The sequence below is a fragment of the Mchenga conophoros genome, linkage group LG5 (genome assembly GCF_057382185.1).
Source record: "Mchenga conophoros isolate Kocher_MC1m ecotype Shallow Benthic linkage group LG5, M_conophoros_male_GT1.1, whole genome shotgun sequence".
Classification (NCBI taxonomy): Eukaryota; Metazoa; Chordata; class Actinopteri; order Cichliformes; family Cichlidae; genus Mchenga; species Mchenga conophoros.
In genome coordinates, this window is record NC_140530.1 from 38236023 (window position 1) to 38259758 (window position 23736).

A 23736-nucleotide genomic window follows, 5' to 3' on the forward strand; every position below is an offset into this window, starting at 1 on the left:
CACACTGCAAAATTTTAACGGCTAAAACTCCAGTTTACCGGCATCAGCACCGTGCACAGGTCGATCTTCCTGCTCCCCCGGCATGACCAATCACATATGAGAGGTCACACGAAGGTGGTCGTCAGCTCGATAAGTCAGCACGGGGTTTGTCAAACTAGGGGGCGGCTGTGCACACAGAGTCATCTACTAATTGGAAGGTCGGTGGTTCAATCCCTGGTTCTTCCAGTTTGCACGTTGCATGTTATCTTTGGACAAGACTCTAAAGCCCCAGCTGTCCCTCATGCATCCATCAGTGAATGCGGCTTCAGTTACCATGGCGATGTATCCCAGGAAGATGTGTGTGCATTAAACTTTTATTTTATATTTTGAACTGGTTACCAACGGCCCACCTGCACTGGCTCTGTGGCCCGGTGGTCTGCAGGGGTGCATGCGAGTCATGTCAGCTTGTTTTTCACAGAGATATCTGGCTCTCGAGGTGCGAGTGTGTACGCTGAAATGTCCCTGTGGTCTGCTTTCTGTCACACAAAGAGCCGTAAAGACTTTACACCATCAGAGTTAGCTGGGTGCCTGACGTCTTTGTCTGCTCTGATTCTTATGAAGCTACAGTAGTGTTGAAAAGTTTACAATGTTTGCACAATTATCTGTTTTAAATGAAAAAAAATCATGTTGTTGTTGAAATGTGCCACATGGATGAACTTCATCTATTATTTTTGAGCAACAGCCAACATAAGCAGGGCTGAACGCAGTAAGAGTAAATCCTACAGCGTGTTCACACTCGGGTGACTCGGGCTGATAAACGTCCTCCCTCTCCGTCCTCGTTACCTCCGGCTCATGGCGAAGTATCTGGAGCAGGTCTGTCCATCCCAGGAACAGTAGGGGTCTCGGGCCAGGCAGCACTCGGCACAGCCGGTCCCGTATAACTCGCACCTCTGGAGCCCCAGCTGGGCCACGCCGAGCTCGCTGGACACGTACAGCTGTTGCTGTGGAGCAGAGGGGGGAGGAAGAGGAGAGCTTTTCTGTAAGCTGGCCGTGCATCCTCATGGCTCATATCTGTTGCACAACTCTAAAAAAGTTGCTCAACATCCTGTTTCACCCATAATCTTCATATATGTTCACGCTTCTCTCAGTTTTGTATTTTAAATGAAAGATTTCGGGGACTCGTGTCACCGAAATCTATAAAGATGTAAAGATGCTACAGAGAAGAATGATTTATTCAAAGCTGATTTTGCTGCAGAAAAGTCAACATCTAATATTTAGATCAAATTTAAATACTTTAGATATCTTAGTCTGAATCGTCTGGACAGATGGAAAAACACACATTTCCTCTTTGACCAGGACCATCACTGTGACATGAACCAAATAATGACTTATTTAATTTAAGAAAGCTCCAGAAATACATAAGTAATCCAAGTCCGACGCTTCAGAGAGAAACAGAGAGACTTACTCGCTTGGTGGAAAGCTCCATGCTGAGGATGGGAGTGGGACTCTGTGGGATGAAGAGGAGAAGTATAAATATAAGAAGTTACAGATAACGCGCGATGACAGACGGCGGCGTTCATCGATGCAGCGTGATAGGTGAGAATTATTAACGAGACGAGGAATAATTTAGGATTTAGGAGTAACTGCAGTGCCGGCTTCATCAGGCTCGAGTTTCCTGTTGCACAACTCAGAAAAATTCTTATTGGTGAATAAATGTGGGAGAAAGCAAAGACGAGCAGCGTTTAACAGCTGGAGCAGCTGGCAGCAGATAAACTTTTAAATCAGAATCAGAATCAGAATCAGAAAGGGTTTTATTGCCAAATGTTGAGCAGGTTTACAACATTAGGAAATTGCTGCGGTGCTTCAGTGAGATTATTAGTCAGTAAATGAGTGGACGAATAAAACTGGCCAACATGATATATAAACAACACGGTTCACTTATTAATTTTTATTACGTACATATTTTAACAGCGTTTATATATCGATGTTATAGTGGACAGATACTCATGTGAGCATAGTTTTGAGGATTCTTTGACTCTATACGCACGTTTAATGGCAGTACTTGTATCTTGTAACCTTTATATGTGTTTCACAGCTTATTTAATATTATTTGTACCCGAGCAGCGACTGCAGGTCCAGCTAAATTTGTTAGCATCTGGAAATTAAGCCCAGACTCCCCGATGCTCAAACCAAACCTACTTAAGTGACGGACTTGAACAAATGAACTTAGTTACTCCCTGTCAAAAACGACCCAGTTTATATAAAAAAGAACAAACACACGTTCTTATTTGCAGACGAACCCGCAGGAACGGAGGAGGAAAGGTCGACTCGCACGGCTGACTCCAAACCACAGACGCTGCTCCTTAAAAGCAGCAATAATTCAGCTGTTTGAGGTTGAGGAATGCCTCGCAGCGACTCGCGGCTGAGGTCAGGGCAACTACTGAGATTAGAAATCTAATAAGTCTCTTTCTTCTTCGGGGGGTAAAATTACCCCCCAGCTCCATTTTTCTGGCTCACTGACTGGGTAAAGCGTTTCACAGAGGGAGTCGACGACCCCTGACCGCGCTGAGCCGAGGAGTCGAAGTGAAGGAGAGAGAAAGTGTTTTACAGTGATACGACTATCCTGCGTTCTGTCACAGCCAGAAACTGAACGAGCTCGTGTGAAACTCGGTCAGGGTGCAGCCCGACCCCCCGCAGCCCCCCGCAGACTTCAGCCCATAGAAAAAAAAGCTCTCGTTTCATACGCTGCCCACAGCTGTCCGGCTGTTTTGTGAGTCTGCTGGAAATGGGTTTGTTCCTGTCTTAATTTCAGCTGGAAGTAAACAGGCCGAGTGTGTGTGGCATCCTGTTTGTTTGTGGCTTCTCTTCCTTCACCTGCCCTCAGCTCCAGCACCGGCTGGGTTTCATTTCTCCGTTTAACTTTCTGCTTCCTTCCCTCTCTCCCGTCTTTTTATCCCCCTCCTCCTCTCCTGCATCCTTCACTCTATTTCTGTCCTCTGTGTTTTTTTCCACATTTAGTCCAGCTGTATTTTTTCCTTTCACCCTGATGCATCCATCCCTCCTCACGTCCCTCACTTCTCTCTCTTTGCCGTCCCCATTAGCTTATTTACCCAGATGACCTTGGGAAATATGTGCCCTGCTATCTGTTTTTGTGTTTAGTGGAGTTTTTCCAGAAAACGATGTTCGATCACACGGTCCGGGCCTGGCAGATGGACAGTGGGAGTCACGGAAACAAGCCCTGTGGTTTTAGCCATAAAAGTCCCGTGTAGTCCGCCTCTGAGCTCGAGGCTTAAAGGTTCTGTGGGAGACTCGTTTGAAATCAGGTGGTGCCGGCAGTGAGGCGTGCAGAGAGAGCTTCAAAGACAGCTGCAGCAGGACAGACGGCTCAGTTTCTGGGTGCTCGCACGCTTGAGCGACTGGACCAGTTTATCAAAAGGTGCTGTTAAAGGAGACTTGGGTTTGGCCTGGCAATATAAAACATGGGCATAAACACCATGATGTCACCTGTTGGTTTGTGAAATCCAGTCCTGAAATCTTCAGATTAGCATCTGGTGTTTGAGCGAGACACAGACCTGACTGTGAAACTGATTTTGTGAAGTCCTGAGTGAAGAATCGGCCCCGTCTGAAACTCTGAATGACCAAAATTTACAAAGTGAACTTCATGATTTATTCACTTTGACCTGAAAGAAACAACCGAGCCCACAAACTCATCAGGGAAGTGTTTACAGAGGCCCCGGCAACAGACGCCTACGGGAAGGAAGCGTTTCTGCAACCACAGGAGGCACATCAGCTGTTCAGACCCAGCAACTACATCCATCCTTTTATTTTGACTGTTTTTCTCTGATGGAGAAACTGAGGGCTGTTAGTCACAAAGTAAACCTGCTTTGTCATCAGGAAAGCGTTAATCACACAGAGCTATGTGGATATAACAGGTTGGAAAGCATTATCACCACCTCAGTGCTCTCCATCGCTCACAAACCTGTAATAACATCTCACCTGGAAGACTGTCAGCTCCTCCAGTATGACCTCCTCTGTGACCCAGTTGTCTTTAATGACAGACACCGCCTTCACCACCTTCCCATCATCTGCAACATAAAAGAGGATTTTTGACCGACGTGTGGGAATCCTGCAGCAAAACACACGTTTTCATTTCAGCTTTGAAACCAAACTCTGCCCCAATAAAACATCTGCAAAGACGGTCTTAGATTTATGCCGGCGTGATGAAACAGTAAGAATGCATCAGCCCCTCTTTAGAGAAACTGCAGCAGGAACAGCGAAAGTTTGACCCGTTATATCTTTCCAGAAGCAGAGCCAGGAGTTCTGTTTCACAACAGCCTCCCAGGAAAGCCCCTTCGGGAGATGACGCGTCTGAAAAACAAAGCTACACGACCAAAGCTCGTTCCCACGTTAGCACGGGACACAGCGGTAACCCTGGTAACAACGCTAAACAGGCACCTCGCGCACAATCTATGGCAGTTTGTCGTTACACGTGGCAGCTGTGACGGTGAAACCACACACTGCACTTAGGATGTAACACAGCAAAACCATATGGAACACAAACGCACACAAATCAACTGCTGAAGACGCAGACGGGCGCGCATTTGTACGTTTGTATGTTCAGGCATTCAAACACGCTCGCTCGCATCACGCCAGCATGCTCATAAAGCTCCGCTGTGGGAAACCGTGTGTGTTTGCAGCTGTTTGTGAGGCTACTGCATGCTGTGTGTGTGTCTGCAGACATGTCTGTCAAACAAGTGTGCCCTCATCACTGAGTAATGATGCGCTTCGATGCCTGTGGTCACCACGTTTAATTTCACAGTAAAAAATGTAATCTGGTAGCTTTGTGATTATACTGATCCCTGCATTTTTGTTTTCTTAGACTCTAAACACTGAGACCACAAATCAGCACAACCTGGAGATGAAACAAATCCAACAAGCTTCTATAAAATAATGTATGTGTTTCCCACTGGGTCCTTTATTTGCTTCAAACTGAACCAGAGTCAAACATAAACGAAGCACGACAGGCAGAGCGAGGACAGCCGCTAGTTTTTGTTTTTTTACTCATTTATTGTCACAAACATCCAGGACAGCAAAAAGTCAAATCTCAGTTTCAGAGAGAATCATGGATTTCTTAACCTTTACTAAAACAGATGGACTCGTTCTCAGAGGCACGTTTCTGTTAATCAGTGATGAAATAGCACTAACAAACTTTAAACTTCCACAGTTGCTTTGAAGCCTCACAGAGCAGCACAAAGGTGTTCGCTTTGAACTGAAACCAGCAGGTCACTTTTGACCTTTGGGGTTTATATTTAAGACCTCCATTAAGTCAGGTGAGGTCAGGGTTCATCGCTCCGGGAGACCCACATACATGAATCTGATCCCCTGCATACCAAACCCAGGCACAGACATCTCCACCTTTCATTTGTTATCATTCACCGTTTGAAACAAACATGCACAGATAAGGCGATAGGGAGAATGTGCAGGTGTCCGCGGCGTCATCGTGTCAGCCTCGGTGTTTATCAGAATACAGGAGCAGACGGATAAGAGCGCTGATAGTCCGTCCGAGTGATAGATGGTATGAACATAATAAAGCCATGCCACGAAGCTCCCGGTGCACAGCTTTTGTGCTGATGTTAATTCAGAGGATGTCTGGAGTGGTGACTTTTAAGCACTATGTGACCTTGGTGACCTCGCTCTGCCATCGTGGACGAGTTACGACGTTTCTTAAATGCTTCCATTCTCCAATAACACCACCTCCAGCTGATTGTGGAATATCTGCACACTGTCTCGTTGTAACAGTGGGGTCCTATCACAGTACAGTTTAAACCTTTTCTAAACCCATGCACTATTCATCCAATCACAGCAGGGTCTGTGAAAAGCTACAGGACAGAGCAGCTTAAAGTTACAGTGTTTGATTTAAACGAACTTAAGCATCTATCGGCGTATCTGTGAGCTGTTTGTTAAGATTTGCAACTCAGGATGAAAAAATTGTTTTGTGACCTGAAGCAGAGCAGAAAGTGCTGAATGACAGACCACGTCATGTTTTCTTGACAGCAGAAATGAAACACATCTGCACCATTTACTGCCCATTAGCAGACTGATGAGCTAAATCTGAACTTAACTGGACTGGATATAAAAGAAGCTTCTGTAAGCTTTCAGCGCACAGAGCTGCGTTCACTTTAATACATTTGAACAGATAAACTAGAAGCCACAATCCAAACGAGTACTCGGCCGCAGTGACCTGTAGACTTCTCAAAGCTGTATTTCAATCCTAAACGAAACGGTGTGATGCAGGCGTGTGATTAAAGAGTAGGATATTTTTAAAATGGGATATAACAAACCAATAAAAAAAGTCATCTGTCACTCAGAAAGCATGTAGAAATATTCCTCCTGGTGGTATTAGATGAAAGATTAGAAGGAGCATTTATCAGGCAGGTGAATGTGGAGCTAACGGGGGGATGAGGTGGTGGAGAGGAATCCACTCAGCAGAGATGTATGGAGCAGTCACAGCACCTCTGGCCCCCCGATCTGTCGCCAGCACTTAAATAACCGCTGCCATTAATCATGCGTGCACACACACACACACACACACACACACACACACACACACACACACACACACAAGCAAACGCACTTGTGTGCACATTAATGAACAAAGGCCCAACACACTCAGGAAATCATTCACCCCGTCACAATAAAAGCTCGCCATTTTTCACCGCCTTACAGATAATGAATGAAAACGTGTTTACACACAACAGGCGAGCCACAGTACGCCGCTCTAAAAGACGGTCCAATCACACGCTCGAGTTCAAACGCCCGCTCGCTCGGCCCCGCCTCAGCTGACCTTATTTTACCGACGGGTTTAAATCTCACAGCCGAGCGTCCAAAGTTTCACCGGGAACCGAATCTGAACGTTCTGCTGGTCTGTCAGTCGTGTCCCAACTAAGCTGATGTTTCCAGAGTCTGCAGATGTTCTGGCTCAAACACAGAGGAAGAATTATTCATGATTCATGGGTGTAAAAGTTACAAAATATTAAAAATTTTAAATCAGGGAAATGTGTTAAAGAAGGTTAAAAGAACACGTTAGAAACAGGACGTGTTAGAAATCCCTTCTGTGTTTCAAAGATTTCCAGCTATTCCTAAAATTCACATGTCACTATTAAACTGGAATTTAGTGCATCCATAAGAACACCACAACCTCCTTTGGTGAAGATTCAGCCAAAAAAGACAACTCACAGCTCGATATTTGTCAATCCTGCCTCTTCTTTTATCGTTTTACTGTTTCAAAGTCAAAACGGTCTTTTCACCTTTTATCTCAACATTAAGTTTTGCTCTGTTCTCAGTGTAAAACCCACAAAACACCTTTTTGCGTTCCAGAGAAAACGTCACCAGTTTGCCTCCTTGTAACTCTGTAAACTTCTAAACTCTCTTTGCTTCATTTACACACTTTCCATCGCACTCTGAATCAGCTCAACTGATCTGTCTGGTAACAAACTGATGAGATTTCAGTCCCAGCTGCACACCGAGTCCGTTTTCCTCCACAGTCTCGATACTTTTCATTTTCTTCCCTCCCCTCTTCTCCTTCCCCTCGTCCTCCTCACCTGTGCCCAGGTGTAAGACGTCGTACGGTCCGTCCTCGGCGTCCACCCTGTCCACGACAACCTTCTTTAACGTGTAGGCCGAGTTGACGCGGGTTAAGATGGGCCGGCCGCCCAGAGGCAGGACGGGCTCCCACATCAGCTGATGCTGCCGCATGAAGCTCACCACCTCATCTGGGAAGTCCTTGGTGGATTTGTGGAGAGCATCGTAGGTCTCGCTGGGACACTGGAGGACCAGAGGGAGGAATACAGGAACAAACCATCAGCGGGGAAGACGAACGACTGAGTGAGGGAGCAGTGGACAACATAAGGTTCATGTTTGTCTGGTAAATGCAGCAGACAGAAAGAAACATGTAGTGAGAAGATTTTCTATTCAACGTTACTACACAGGTCGTGCTTTTTATCATTGTTTACATGGATTTAAAGAGTTTTTATTTCTAGAATAACAAAGTCAAAGATTTGGTTGAGCATTTTTTACCAAACAGAGTCACAATTCTGGAAGCTGAGCTTGTGCATCAGCTTGGACTTTAACCGGACTTTACCATTCAGTGTGGAGTAAGTATAACTTTACCTAGTCAGAGGGAGCATCCATCCATAATGATGGTCATTTATATCGGTTATATATCGGTTTGTATTTGTGCAGCTGGTGTATTTTTGTTTGTGCTCCAGTTCTGGTCGGTGCCTAACAGATATTTGAGCCTACACAGTTTACAGATGCTGGTTCCAGCTAATAAACGTGCTACAAAAATGGTACAGACCAGGCTTTAAAACATTTCACAAACTAGTAGGTGATTTCATGATGGCTACCTCCAGCAGTCTAGAGCCAACTCTGGTGGTTTGAAGAAAAAGTGAGGAGGCGAGGAAAGAAAAGGAATTACAGAAGGGATCGAAATGCTGAAGACAGGATTGTAAAAAGGAGAAAACACGAGTCGAGCACAGTGAAAAAGCTGAAGTCAACAAGACAGTGAGTCAGTGATCGGGGGATTAGAATCACAGCATCGCGCTGACGTTTTCATATTGCTATTAATCATATTAATCATCCTGCTACTTCAAACTTCTCCCCTGCAGCTCTGATGCGACTCACCTCTTCTGCAATCAGCCACATGATTCAGCACCACTCTGCAGAGCTCCGAGTCCCCCAGCAGGGAGAATGAAATAGCACCTGACACACACTAAAACCCCAGCACCTCCTGACAGGTTGAAGTTTCCCAGAGGACTTCACAGCTCAGGTGTTAAATCACCAGAGGTTTTCCTCTCGCAGCGCCATCAGCTTGTTTTCATTAGCGGTGTTGTGTGTGTTTGGAGTCTGATCTCACAGGAGAGTCTTAGTTATTCACACAAACATAAATACCGTCCTGTCGCCACTATATTAGCAGAGATTTATGGGCGACGAGGCTTTAAAAGGAGCAGCTTTTGAACATTAAAGTGACAGCCTGACCAAAACCTTACCCTGTGCTTAAAGGGCCGTTTCACCACAAATACTCGAGAGATGCTGAAGGTTATACTGCAGTGTTTTCAGACACAGTAATGTGAGGACAGTAATTTATTTATTTCACCATCTCAAGCCATTAATTTTACTTTAAACTGGCCTCAAATCAGTGCCTAAAAGAATAAAAATGTGACGTAAACCATCCAGACTGCAGACAGATGTTTGCTCTAAAGAACCAGGACTTTATAATAAAACTTTATTCTGTATAAGTTGGAGGATTCATGTGGGGATACCTGTATATTTACTGCACATTCATACACTCTACATTTTTGTAATAAGAGAACTGTGCAAAGATGTGACTCTTAGCTGTGTGCTGCTCTGCACTGTGGACAGAGGCTGTCCAATGCTGGGAGCAGCCTGCTGAGGAGCTGTGAGGTGCAGCCCTTCTTCTTCTTCTGGCTGAAGATTTAAGACTGTCTGTGCATTTGGGGATGACTTTAAGGGGGGATCACATTCCTCCATGACGGGAGTTTATGATGGATAATAATGCAAACACATGAACTGCGTACATGTATGCAAAGATATGATTTACAGGTGCTGTGCAAACCTCCCAGCAGTGAAGCTGTCCTCTGTTTCGTATCTTTAATCCCATCTGTTAGCATACTTCAGCTTTATTTCAGGAAGCTGTTATGTGGCTGACACAAAACTAGACGACAGTGCAGGGAGGTTTGGGGATTTTTCTTTATTTTTACACTGCTTATATAACAAAGGATCGTGTTGTAGTATATTAAAATGTTTCATGCTACAGTGGTTTGTTTTGGGGGCTTTTGGTGCGGGAGTACTCACGGTGCCAGGTCTTGGGTAGGGGATGTGACCCTTGTACTCGACCCAGCGATAGTCGGGACCTTCTTTATGGGCAAATGGTCCGTTGAAAGCAGTTCGAATGGACGCCATGGAGAACACACACACTGCTGAACCACGAAATATGGAGCTGTGGAAGAAAAAGGAGGTGTTGGTGACGGATGTGACAGAAAGATGGAGTTTGGGAGGTTAGGGGAAGCGGAGGAAAGAAGAACCCCAAAACAGGCCAGGAAGGAAGGAAGAATAAAAGAGGAAGGAGAAAGAAGGAAGCAGGAAAGGAAGGACACGAGGGGAAAAAAGGTGGAGTGCTTTCATACATTGGTTACAAAAACACAACCAGCTGGGCCTCTTCACCTTTGACCCTGGACACCTCCCACATCTGACCTCTGCTCCTTTGCACCCCTGAGTGTGCACGTGCCAGCCTGGCAGTGGGCGTGCACATACAGGAAGAGGACGCCCTCCCTCTTCCCTTGAAAACTGTTTCCTTCAGTTTTCAAAGCCTAAATGTCAATAAAGTTCTCCTTGAATCAGAAGTTCGGTGATGAACATGTGCAGCGGCGAGCTCATGAGCACCACTGAGGACAGAGTGACACGGCCTGGCACCACATAATAATCACGTGACTTTTAAAGATCTTTAAAATCGTGCATTTTAAAAGGATTTCTTGAGAAACGTAAAAGTTTAAGCAGCTCGTGTTAAAGTGGTCTCTGAAATAAACCAGATACATGTAAGTGACTGCACGGCTGAACGCGCCCTCACCTGGACGTGCTGAAGACTCCATAGATGGTCGGGTTCTGAGGGTCCTTGGTCTCCAGGACAAAGACGTCCTCTAAGGAAACACAGAGGCTGCTTTTAAACTCAGAATCATGAACAATGTGCAGCAGTAAAACCGTGTTATTCATACTGAGGGAGGAAGACTGGAAGAAGTTTAGATTTGCCTCGTTAGCGTCACTTCACCTGTAAATCATTCACAGTTGCACAAATTTGTACCAATAAAGTTTTAATCAGTGGCTGATGTGACAGTTTGGATGAACCTTTGTAACCTCAGGCCTCCTAAAGACAAGACAGGACAGTGTGTGGAAGGAAAGGAGGAGACAAATATAACAGCGTCAGCGTTTTAAAGTTGGGACGATAAGGCGAGAGCACAGGCGAGGCGTACTGTACTAAGATTATTCAGGAGAGGTCACGTAAGAAAACATCCAGAGAGGAAGGAAAAGGAGGAGGAGGAGGAGTTTTTTACCAAGCTCATCAAACTGCGTGTCGACTCCAGACGGGCCGGGGACAGAACAGACCAGCCGGGCTTTGAGGAAGGTGGTCCAGCGGTTGATGAGACTCCTCCTCCCGCCGAGATCGTTCTGGATTGAGGAAGAGATGAGAGAGGGAAGGATGACGGTTAGATTTAAAGGAGCAGTACAGTGAGGGAGGAAGGGAAGGAAACATAAAAAGGAGACATCGTCTACAACCTTCGTCCGTCTCCACAGATCTGCATTTCTGTTCAGTTCAAGAACACAAACCTTAACTCCTTCATTTAAAGCTCTGAAACTAAAAAAGCTTTAGATGTATTTACTTGTTTTGGTGCTTTTTACTTAATAAATTTATTACCCAGATGTGTTTTAAATATGAAAACTGATTTTCTTTAGTTCTTATGGTAATAAACTGAATATCTGTGTCTCAGACGGGCTTAGCTTTTTAACTGTTTATATTTAACTGAGAAAACTAAAGATAAATCACACATGAAGCAAAACAGGCGTCAGAAAGCCTGTTAACAGTTATAACAGTGATGCGGGACAGCAGAACAGAGAACCCTGATCCCCGTCACGGATTCCTTAATCACGTCGAGGCTGCTCGTCGTTACCTTGCAGACTCGGGCCACGCGGCTGTACACCCTCTTGTCCCACTGCCCGGCCTCCACCGCCCTCTCCTTGAAGAAGAAGTAGACTTTATCATCGTCCGGGCTGCGCGTGTCAGGGATGGAGAAGGAGCCCACAAAATCTGGCTCTGAGAGGGAGACGGTACACATTTGACTCTGTGAGCTTCTCTCTGTTTCTATAGATTATTTGTAAATTACAGGTATAACAAGTGAAGGAGTAATAGAAGACTCATGGAGGAGGAGCTATCATCAGCTTAAACTGTCAGAAAACGTGTGTCTTTCGTTTCTTTTAATTTGTTTTTCTTTCTGCTACTGCATTTTGTTTTATGTCTTATGTACCTTATCCAAGCTTATTATTATCAATTTCAAAAATTAATTATTAACAATTTTCACAGTTTTCTTGTCTTGTGCTTTCTATCTACCACTCACTCCGATGGATGCATCGGAGAGCAGCTTGGTGTTAGTATTAAACTACACAACTAATAAGTCCAGGCTAGGTGTGTGTCTCACATACACACACACACATTCTCATTTTGATATCTTAGTGAGGACATCCCATTGACATGATGCATTCCGTAGCCCATAACCCTGACCATCAAAAATAACCCTAACAATAACCTAACTGTAAACCTGACACTAAAACCACACACACACACACACACACACACACACACACACACACACACACACACACACACACACACACACACACACACACAATAAGCAAGTATACAAAATGAGAAAAGGAATGAAACAAAAAAAAGAACCAAACAGGCTCAAAGCTCAGGAGTCCTAAAACCTTTAGAATAATTCATCGTCTCGGCTCTCAGAGCAGGGACATTAATGCTCATGTATGACAACCACAGACTAAGTAATGGTCTCCTGATTAGTTAAAAGTACCTTTAGTGAGAGCAGCTCCCCAGGATGATGGATGCAAAGCTGTATTTCCGACCAGGCAAAGTGGATGTCTGCACCCTTCAGAGGCCCTAAAAGCTGCTTTCTTTCATCCTTACTGATATCAGTGGTTGGGTTTGTCTAAGAAAATGTGAGCGGTGTGCACTCTGCATCCATTCTTTAAAAAGATTTGGTGGAACCGTGTGTCTACCTCTGGTTTCATACTAGGGTTTAAATCTATTGCCACACAGTTGTATTCAACGTTGAATTTTTGCACAAAACTTTTTACTTCTGCAGGACTTATTGTGCACATGGTTCATATACGGTAGCAAACGTTTGTCCAGGGGACCATTAACCGGTAAGTGTTTCCATGTGTTGCAGAAGTTTATCTGGTGTGTCGAACGGAGAACAAAAGAAACGGAGCTTCTTACCGTTGAGCCAGTTGTGATCGTAGGCTTCAGTGCGGATGTAATGCTGGCTGCTGCCCTGGATGGATGTCCTGAAGATCGCAGCGTTGGCTCCCATGAAATCGACCGAGGTACCCGCGTACAGATCCCCGCCTAGGGAGAAAGAAAAGGAACGACTGCCTGAACAAGAACAATAAATTTGCGTGAAACATATTTTCCTACATTCAGGAGTTGACCAGTACACAGAGCATCTGTTTTATAGCTCCGCCTTCGACTGAAGGCTCTGCATTCTCTGCAGGCCCAGAGCAGAACAGCAAATATCTGAAAACTGATTCATGAAAACATTCATCTGTAAGAAAACAATGAAGCAAAATATTTCTGACATCATTTCCTGAAAAAAATGTCTTAATAAGGTTTTAAAAAATCACTTAATTGGTCCTCAGTGTTTGTTTTGTGGTTTTAAGGAGCTGAATATTAACTGAAACACTGGCCGTCTCTCCCTGGGTACCTTCATGTGAAAAATGAAAACAGTCTGGTCCTCTTAATTGCACCTCCATAACTTCAGTGTTGACTCCTTGTTTTAACTACATGTTTACATGTAATTTAACCTCCCGCGGCACTCAGACACGTCCAGGTACAGCACATGCAGTCCGCTCAGCGTACACAGCTTTTACTCATTAAGCAGCTTTTTCTAATAAACAGCTCAGACCGTAAACATCCGAAAAACACGTGACGGCGTGCACAGATCCTCCAGCTCATGTAGGAAGGACACATTTAAGATCAGGATGTTGTCACTGCAAAGGCTCTACTAGTCTTACTAGAGTTTAGTGATTTTCATCAGTCACCAAATCAACACATTTTTCAACTCTATCAACTAAACAAACAGATTTAGAGCGTGTCTGATGTCCTTATCTTGATTTCTTAGGCTTGTCCAATGACTGAGGGCGCTCACATGAAGGTCTTTCACCTCACAACATGACTAAGCTGTTTAATAAGCATCACGTTGTGTTTATTGCTCACTTATTTTAACATTAAAATTACTGAATTCCAAACAAACACTAACAACTCCCCACGCAGAGGCGCCTCGGCCAGGGCCTGATGGGTTTCTGTCCCTGTGCGCTGTCTTGCAGGTTCCTGGTAGGCGGAGTTAATCGGTGCAACTGGGAGCACCTGGCTGGTTTAATTGGCAATATAGTGACAATATATTTACAAACCAGGTTTGCAACGCTTTACTGAACCTTTTCTGCTTTCTTGCTATCATGCAAACACTTTTCTGGGGGCACAAAACCAGTAGGGGTCAGATTAGTAGCCAACCGACTCTGACTCCTGAGTCACAGCCTCCCCTAAACATTAGTTGTGCTGGAAAGACATCGTGCTTCCGTCGCTGGTAAACCCTCATTCCTCAGCTGTCAGCACAGACCCAACCGTCAGTTATAAAAACTTATGGCTTCTTCTATGGAGCTCTCTCTTTGTCTAAGTGATCCAAATATGGCCGATGTGTTTTATGTCCTTTATGTCATGGGGGGCAGCGGCTGACGTCAGCGCGTGGAATAACTCATGCGGACCACACACGCCGCGGCTGAGCGGACACTCTGCAGCGAGGAGTCACACAGTGGTGGGATTGTACGCCGCACAGCGCCGCTGTCACCAGAATGTGAACACGGCTTTTAGAGAATGACAGATGATGATTCAATATGGCCACTCTTTCAGGCCAGACCTTCGAGTGCGCGTGGGTGGACGGGACCTACCGGTCAGTCTAGCAGCGAAGGGCTCTTTGGGACTGAAGGGACATTTTCCTCTGCCTGACTCGACCGTGTGAGACAGCGTGAACAACGGCTCCTGCAGGAGAGAGGACAGAGGAGACCACACAAACACAGAATGATGGATAACCAGAAGGGCAAAGATGAAGCTGCCTTCACTTCACTTCATTACAGAACAGAAGCTCTTTAGAGAGGCTGACTGATTTTAGAGGACTGCCAACAATGATGATGATTAATATTAGTGTTTTAGAAGTCTGAATATGGTGGATGGATTAGGAAACAATGAGTCCTTCAACACAGGCGAGCAAACAGCCCTTCAGCAGGGCAGCATATTTCCAAACAGAAACCTATCAGTCAACAGTACTGCTCTGGTTCAGGCCTTTTGCTTCAAACACAGACTGTGTAGGAAAAAATCCACATTTTAGACCAAACTTATCTTTTAACCTGTTTTTTGAGGTTGAGGTGGCCACTGAACATAAAGCTATGGGCCCCCTAAAGTCCAATGGGGTCCCATGTGGGGCAGCCCACTCATGCAGGGAGGGTCCTACAGTTGGGACCATTGGACCACGCTCTACAGCAGGTGTGGGCCGAACTACTGGGGGCCCACTCAACCCCCCTTCCATGTTACTGAGGTTTAAAACATGCTCTGTGGTTTCATCCTCTCCGCAGCAGTAACCTTCCTTATTACAAATAACGGGCCAGCAAACATGCACATCTGGGCCCACTGTGGGTGCGTGTGGGTGAACTGTGGGTTTATGGGGGAAGGGAAACCCACATTTATCCCAAATGGGTGTGCAGCACTTTTACCCTTTGGGACACCTGTATGACTTTTCTATGGGCGTGGCCACTGTGGACTGCCCGGTGAAAACCTCCATAGGAGCCCAGTGGTGTAACAGAGGGCCCAAAAGTGCAACATTTCTGTGGCCCCACGTGGTTTTCTCTGTGAAAACCCACTGTGGATTATCTTGTGTGTTCCCTTTGGGATTTCTCTCGTCTCTTCTTTGTTGTTTTTATCACTTTGCAGTTCTTCTGTTTCCATTCATGATTGTTTTATAACTATTTTGTCCTTCATTTCCTCACACTGCCATCACATTGTGTTAGATAACGTTGGCTGAAGATAGCAGACCACAAGTATACAAGGGTCCACTTGGGGGGGACTGGAGTACATGAGGCACATGTCTGCCAATTTTCTGTGACTATGCAGACAGTACAAGTCACTACAGTACAATGCACTAACTATTTCTTCAGTTTAATAGGAACCACTTGTTCCTGGTACAGTTCCAGCCTCAGAGGGCTGTAGCATGAGCCAAAACACTGAGGTTCATGTTTTGGTTTTCTCCTCCTTCTTTCTGTCACTTTAGTTCAGACACCACAAAAACACTGGTTATGTTTAGCTCGTGGTTTGGGGTAAAATAAGCTCATTTACAACATGCAAGCTAAAAAATGATCCACAGAGTTTAAATGTGACCCCAAAGTGTCCTTAGTGACGAGGTAGGAGCGAGACCCTGACTGGCTGTTGCTCCACCAGGTGTATCATAGCAGTGACACCAGTATGTTTCCAGTCAGCACATTAGACAACATGGCAGTGCTGGCTTTGTTTTTCAAGCAAAGAACTGGGTCCTCTGGCTTTCCTGGATCTGGCAGAGCCGAACATCTAACTGTGGAACTGAAAACGTCTGAATTTGACTTCACAGTTTCTACGTTTGGAAATAATCAGCGGCTTAAATAAAAACTTTGTTAAGCGACAGAGCAGATTTACTCTTTCACATATAAAACAACAGAAATATCCAATTTTTAAAGTCTTGAATGCCATTACAGCCAACCCTCTGCTCCACTTTAGCTTTGTGACTTCATATTTATTTGAACTAAATGAACGACTGAATGAACTGGTACCTCTGTGTTGTGTCCGAGGTGCAGGTAAGTGCACTGTGGATGGAAAGCGCCAGTACCACAAGCATAAACGTGGGTCTTATTGAAAGGCTGCAGCAGCCGCACAAAGTTGGCACATTCAGTCTGCAAAAAGACAAAAACAGGATCATGTCTAATGTAATTCTTCACTTATTCCAGTCGTTGTAACACTGATAACAAAAACTCCAGAGTAACTGATATTTATTACTGTACAGATAAACTGTGATTAGAGTTTGTTTGTGTAATAAAACTAAATGCACACAAACTGTGCACATACTAAAATATGCTCAGTGTGTTACCTCCAGGCTTTTGCCAGCCAGCCTGCAGTGCTCCACATGCTCTCTGGCAGCCGGCCAGTAGATCTGAAAGAAACGAGCATCAATCAGCAACGCTGGCAACAAAGCAGCTCGAACGACTACGAATGTTACCGACTGATTTCCTGCCAGATCAAATAATCATTTGGGCTCCAGAGCTGTGGCTGCTTTCTGTGCCAGAGGAAGCGATTACAGTGAAATCTCTCCAGATCAGCATGTGCAGGCTGTTGGTGAACATGTGCAACTAAGATACAGCAACAATGAATCTTTGTGGCTTTACCTTCTGCGAGGGCTGATCCAAGCTGTCAGACTTCAGCAGGTAGATGTGGTCTTTCCCTCCGACCAGCAGCCAGCCTTTATCCTCGTCTAACAGCAGGGCCTGGTACCCACCGCTGACCCCCTCCTCCCAGAAGACAGCTGAACCGTTCCTCACATCTGACACAGACGGAGGAGAGAGGCTGTTCAATCAAACGCGCCTGTACCCAGCATCAGCTCTCACCAGCCATAAGTGTTTTTTTAATTTCACTGCCTTTAATTATAATGCACCATAATTCACACATCCTTCAACTGAAATGACAACAACAACACAGACGTCTGCAAAATGAGCTTCAAACGTCTCCTATTAAAATTTTGCAAGACAAAAATAATGCAGATCCTGCAAGATATCATCAAGAAGGCTGAGTTAATATGAAACGTGTGAGTGAGTAACAATAAGCCACATTAACAGAAAACATTTGATGCGTCTTTAACTTCGTCAGTAATCGAGTGAAAACAGTGAAAACCTTTCACTTTGAAGTTCATCGTCTCACCCAGAGCTGCGTGAACTGTTTGGAGATTTCCATAATGCTCAGAAAAACTGCATTTTAACTCCATTAAACTGTGAATGGATTTATTTTATTAGTGTTATATAGTTTGTATTGCTACTTCAATAAAATATGTTTTATTGAATACATCTCTCCTAATTGTTCGCCATCACTGACACACGGCAGCATCAGGTCATCAGTCAGGCTGCAGGCTGCCGCTGCGCTCGTCTCTGGGGAGTCGCTGCTAAAGCAGGCAGAAAACGACCTGAGCAAGCAGGTCAAATCAACCCTGAAACCCTCTCGGCTCTGCAAAGTGTGTCAGCCTGAAACTTCCACAGCTGCGAGTGAAACTGGATCGAAGAGGACTCAGGTTCACACCAGCATGCAACACGTCTACAGAGAAATGACAAATAATTCAATAATCCTAATGCAGTCTGAAACTTAATAGTGCAAGTTTTGTAATGAAAAGTGTTTTCCCAACATTTCATGACTTAAATCACATTTAAGCTCCTCAGTGGACTTTAATTTAGCCGTTTGCCCGCCTAATAACTGATTTCATGATGATGCATTTGTGCCGTTTCCTGTCATTTGACAGCAAAAACAAACAACTCTCTGTGCTGCTGGGGCAAAACATCCACGAACATCATCCCTGTGAACAAAAGATAATCCGAGGATAAAACAATGAAAACAACTTTTAGTTCCAACTATAGTCCACTGTTGTTAAACTACAGGCTCATCAAGAGTAGGACTCTGCAGTTATAATAATAAATACAAGCTTATATGCTTCGTGCTTACACACATTTAAATGCATTAAAAATGATTCAGTTACAAGTAAAAACACTAAGTATAAATCATAAAAACAATAATGTGTTAGACAATTTAAATAGAAATGCAAAAAGTGCAACATCAACATGTTGAACACGTCTTTGAACGTTCAGGTTTAAACGTGGACAGAAAGTGCTTCAGGCGGGCGGCTCCATAACTGATCCTCTATTCATTCAAACACCTGCGTCTCATTTGAATCAGGGTCACGGTGGGTAAGTCTGTGACCTCACGCTGCAAATATTAACTGGAGTAAAAGCAGCTAATTAACCTTGAAATCCTCCTCGTCTTCCCGCCGCACTGACCTGCCTGCGCTGCAAACAATCGCTTGAACGAACGAAGGAAACTAACCGTGAAACTCAACAAGACCGTCACAGCATTCAGGCCCGGCCTGCGAGTCAGAGCGCACCCCACACTGCGGATGCACAGCACAGTCCGGCGTGTGCGCGGACACGCTGATTGTGCGTCCCGATGGCTCAAAAGCGGCTTTGAATGCAGCACGGCACATTTGTTGCACTTGAGCCGCACCAGAGGACATTTAAAAAGAAATAAATCACCGCTCTGACAATCACGCCGCTTTCATCGCGTTAACGGGACGCACAAGAGTTTCTGCTCGCTAATCAAGCGTGGAAACAGAGGAGAAAGGGCTGAAGAATGGAGGAAGGCTCAACTCTAGAGCCGTGCAGTCAAGTTTATTTGCACAGCCTTTAATCACGCGTAGTCTTCAGCAGTTTCACTGAGCCCCCCATTGAAAAAATAATAAAAGGAGTGATGAATGAAAGTGATTCCTCAGTCCTACAAGTACAAAAAGGCAGAAAAGGCGCAGACTTTGCTTTAGGTCTTCCTCTGTGATTAATTGTTCCTCCAGTTTATTTTGCATCTTTGTCTGATGAAGAAATTGACAAAACTCAGAGCGAGACTCGAGGAACAGCTGTGAGGTAAAAACGGAAAAATTCTCCTTCTGCACAGGAAATCACCCTCGATGTGACTCGTAATAGGACCAATCACAGACTGGCATACTTCAGGATAATATGCACAATGGTGGATTAGACACACTGCAGGTAAAAATACAGAAACTGAGACGAAAGGTGTTCATTTATGAGAAAAGTGCAAAAACAGCCTGAAACTATAAACACTGATTTTATCCATCTGAGCAGGATCCTGATATTTTTACATCCAAAGAGGAAACTGGACTTTTATACAAGTAAAGACTGAACACACACACACACACACACACACACACACACACAGCAAAGTTGTGTGTGCAATCAGACGTAACAGCCACATCTGTTCAGGCTCCTAAATGAGATCTTCACAGCTCGTTTCTCATTCAGATAATCCACTCTCACACAGCTGTGAGACTCCTCAGGGCGTCACACATGTAACTGAAGTGGGCAGATTTATAGAGGTTAAAGGAACAGAACATGAAACGTGTCATAGAAACAGACAAAAATGTGTCATCAACTCATTTAAAGCTCGAGGGGCTGAGAGCAGGTCACCATCAAACTAACCCAGACTGTTAGCCGTGCGCTAAGTCAGCTCATATTCTGAGCAAACAGGCCTCTGTAGATTTTTTCCTCTCTTAAAATTTGGGGAATTTTCAGATTAGTATAAAGCTGTTTTTTCTAATTAAATTATTTCAAACTTTTTGCTAGCGATAACCACCGTGAATGATTTTACAGTAAGAGCACCACAGATACCAGCAGGGGCTGAGCCGCTGAGCTGGAAAAGGGCAAGTAGATTCTTATTTTACAGAGCTGCGGCATTTGGCTCCGAGTCTGAGAGATCCCATCGATCAAGTGAAGTGGGGATGGGAAGTAGACCACACGATGAAAGAAAAGTTACTCCCCCCGAGGGGGGCACGATGAAAAATATGACATGAAATACCAACGAAGAGAGGAAACCAAAAGCTTTATGTCACACAGGACTGCTGCACGTCCAGGTTCTTCCCCTTTAACTTTTCCTTTTGTTTTCCTGATAACTTGAACAGACCTGCACCGTTTTAAAGTCAGCAGTCACCAAAACAAGGAAGCGTCCGCACTAAAATCACTTCCAATGGTTGGAAGAAAAGCAAGAATGGGTTCAGTCTGTCTGTCTGTCTTCATTAGTGGCCATAAGTGCATTGGACCGGTCAAAGTTTCACTGAGTCTGGATGTAATTCAGTTAAATGCCTAAATGTTGCTTTTCCTTTCAATCACAGTCCGGAGGTAATGCTGAGTGCTTCTGATTGGCCAGAGGTGATGTGGATTCGTCATGACTGCTGGATGGCGAGAGGTCACAGCCTCGACACGTCTTGATTCAAGTACAGCTTCGAGGTTTATAAAGCAAAGCTTTGTATTCCACTCATTGTGAGTCCATGTGTATGTTTGTGGGTGAGTTTGCATGGATTATTAAAAAATGGACTCCAGTATAAAATAACAATAAAGAGAATAAAAATAAGGAAATGCTGAGAAATGACGAAGAAGAGGCAAGAACTGACAAACAAAATGATCACAGAGACAATGAAGCTAGAAAATACAACAACAAAGAAAAAGGGACCACAAAAAGATACAAAATAACCACAAAGACACCAAACTACTAAAACCTACTGAAGCTACAGAGAGATGAGAACACAAAGCGACGCATAACATCCAGAAATGTTTCACAACAGGCGCTGAACATAAAACGACTGCACGATGATGGCACGCGGCCTTTTTTTTGTTTTCCATCGTGTTGTAGTCGTCCTCACCTCTTTAAGGTCACTTTGTGTCTCTTTATGGTTATGTTGTGCTCCTCTGTGCCTTTTCACTGAACTCTGTGACTTTACAAACACTTACTTCACACAGAGGCTCTTTGCAGGGGTCCTCTGACCTCTCGGCCCCCCGGGCCTGTGCTTAAAGGGCCGGTTCGGTAATCCATTCACGTGTGAGTGTGTACTGGCGTGTGTGTGTCAGCGAGGTCGGGATTAGTGAGTCCAGGTCAGAGTGTCAATTTGTCCTTTCTGCACTGGCCACACATGAGTTTTTACACCAAATTATGTCCATTGATTCTACTTGTAGATCAGATGTACAGACTTGTGCAACTGTAACCATTTAAGATGCTTCAAAGCACTTTTGTCCTCATCGCTAATATAAAAGTACCAGCTGTATCCAAACCTATAATCAGATAATTATATCGCTCTGTTTAACTTTATCATCCAATCAACAGCAGAGAATTAATGGCAAACATTTGCTGATTGCTGAACTTTGTGCTGCACATCGGTGTGTGAGCTACCTTGAGCGCACGCACATGTTGCGGGGACGTAAATCTGCCTACACACTTGGTTTCAGGTTAGATTAAGACTCGAGAAGACGAATGTAAGTCACACATCAACAAGTGAAACCATGTTTGTCACGCTGTTCAGTGCAATGATGCATCTACGGAGGTACAAGTCGTGTTAAAATGAAAACTAACCTAAAGAATGACTGAATGTAACAGAACTGACTAAAAGAACAACGAATAAAGAGCTCCTTTAAAAACTGATGATGCAGGACCGCACTTTTGTTGCATCACAGCTGTGCCACAGTTCTTTACAGCTGTGTTTTGTACCAATGCACCAAAATCCTGTTCAGACACGCACAGTTATCTCCTCCTTCTTACAGCTGCTCCCTTTAGGGGTCAACTCAGTGGATCATCTGCCTCCATCAACCCAAAAAACACAAATCCATCTTTGCAGCTATGCAATCTTCTCAAGCTGCAATTCAGTGGAAGTTGACTGTGACTGTATGTCCCAGCATGAAACAGCACAGCTGGTTCACATGTATTCAATCTTTTTCTCTTTACCCAATTTAACCAGCAGTGACTTTTATCGTCAGGACAGTGAGCACAGGCACGATTACTCACTGTGGGAGTGTTAAATTTGTTCCTCGCAGTAAAACGTATAAAAATGTCATATTTTCTTAGTTTTGGCTTTACTTTAAAAAAGTTGATTCAAGATTCAAGTGACTAAGAAAACGTCAAGACGCCAAAGAATAAACTGAGCAGTCGGATTTGATCAACATCACAATGAATTACATAAAAAGATAAAAGCATCCGAGAAGACTTAAAGTGCTGCTATACTTTGTGTTGTATGTGAAAAGTTCAGAAGAGTCTAAAGTCTGGAGCATTTTATTTTCACTGTGAGGTGCGTAAGTGTGAAAGCGCGTCAGAGTGAATACGAGCCTGTGTGACATCTGTGTGTGCGGCTTAGCTGTGTGTGCGTGTGATTGATCGTTCCCTGTGATGAACGCTGATTGCCTGCAATCAGGGAGGTGATTAAAACTGGATTTGCTTCATTAAAAGTGTGCGTGTGTGCTCAGACCTTGGCGAGCGGTGCAACGTGATTTGCACACATGCTTGCTTCAGCCAAACACGACATGTTAGCACAGGAGCGACGAGCCTGCCTCCCAGAGAGCATTTTTACATTCAGCTGCAGTGAAAAGAAAACAGGCCTGTGTTTGAAAGCAGAGCTCAGGATCATGCTTCCTCTGTTAGCCTGCTGAACTCATTTATACATTTAGCAAGTTGCTGAAATCCAAAGTGCAACATGCTTCTCCTGCAGAACAATGTCCACAAGTGAGTTAGAAGTAGTGAGTTTTTAGATGCAGGCAGCTCTCAGTGAGGATGACAGCGGTCTGAATAAATACAGGGAAAACCCAGAGTGACTTTTTCTGACCTTTCCATCTGTCTTCATGTACACGAGGTGACAGCTATAGGAAGTGAGAGCGACCCAGGGCGCTACCTGCTTAACAAAACAAAGCATCTGATCCCTGTCCTGGTGCTGCCGCCTCCTCTCAGCGCCAGGAACTCAGTGACCACGAGGCCCAAGATAGCGTCTAAGATCGTTGTTTCCATCAGCAGAGAAAGCTATAGAGGGCCCCCGTAGTGACACAGACATGATGTTGATTAATCACATACAGCATGAACGGGAGGAGCTGCACGGAGGTGGGTTGTAAAGTGGCTTGCAGATGTGCATCAGCTGTAGACAGAGTGGAAATTTTCTGACTGGACCCTAACCCATCAGCTGATGTGAGGTGGCAATGAGATCAGAGATCTGAGCTCGACTTCATCGCCTGCCTCACTTCTTTCTTCAGGAA

The 23736-nt window shown here is 44.6% G+C and overlaps 1 protein-coding gene across 4 annotated transcripts in view; it reads right to left on the bottom strand.

Annotated features, from left to right (window-relative positions):
• LOC146575110 (semaphorin-3D) overlaps nucleotides 1-23736 on the bottom strand; it is a 103632-nt gene that overhangs the window by 5271 nt on the left and 74625 nt on the right. For 3 of the 4 annotated variants that reach the window (XM_085275318.1, XM_085275315.1, XM_085275316.1), the window contains exons 3-15: nucleotides 17299-17453; nucleotides 17004-17066; nucleotides 16690-16809; nucleotides 14785-14875; nucleotides 13061-13189; nucleotides 11721-11863; nucleotides 11106-11220; nucleotides 10625-10694; nucleotides 9853-9997; nucleotides 7581-7803; nucleotides 3976-4064; nucleotides 1445-1486; nucleotides 823-980 (exon numbers count right to left, since the gene is read on the bottom strand). In XM_085275318.1, coding sequence (XP_085131444.1) covers nucleotides 823-980; nucleotides 1445-1486; nucleotides 3976-4064; nucleotides 7581-7803; nucleotides 9853-9997; nucleotides 10625-10694; nucleotides 11106-11220; nucleotides 11721-11863; nucleotides 13061-13189; nucleotides 14785-14875; nucleotides 16690-16809; nucleotides 17004-17066; nucleotides 17299-17453 — 1543 coding nt within the window. Of the gene's footprint in view, nucleotides 1-822; nucleotides 981-1444; nucleotides 1487-3975; nucleotides 4065-7580; nucleotides 7804-9852; nucleotides 9998-10624; nucleotides 10695-11105; nucleotides 11221-11720; nucleotides 11864-13060; nucleotides 13190-14784; nucleotides 14876-16689; nucleotides 16810-17003; nucleotides 17067-17298; nucleotides 17454-18994; nucleotides 19167-23736 lie in introns of those variants that run through there. The other variant, XM_085275317.1, reaches the window with a different exon arrangement.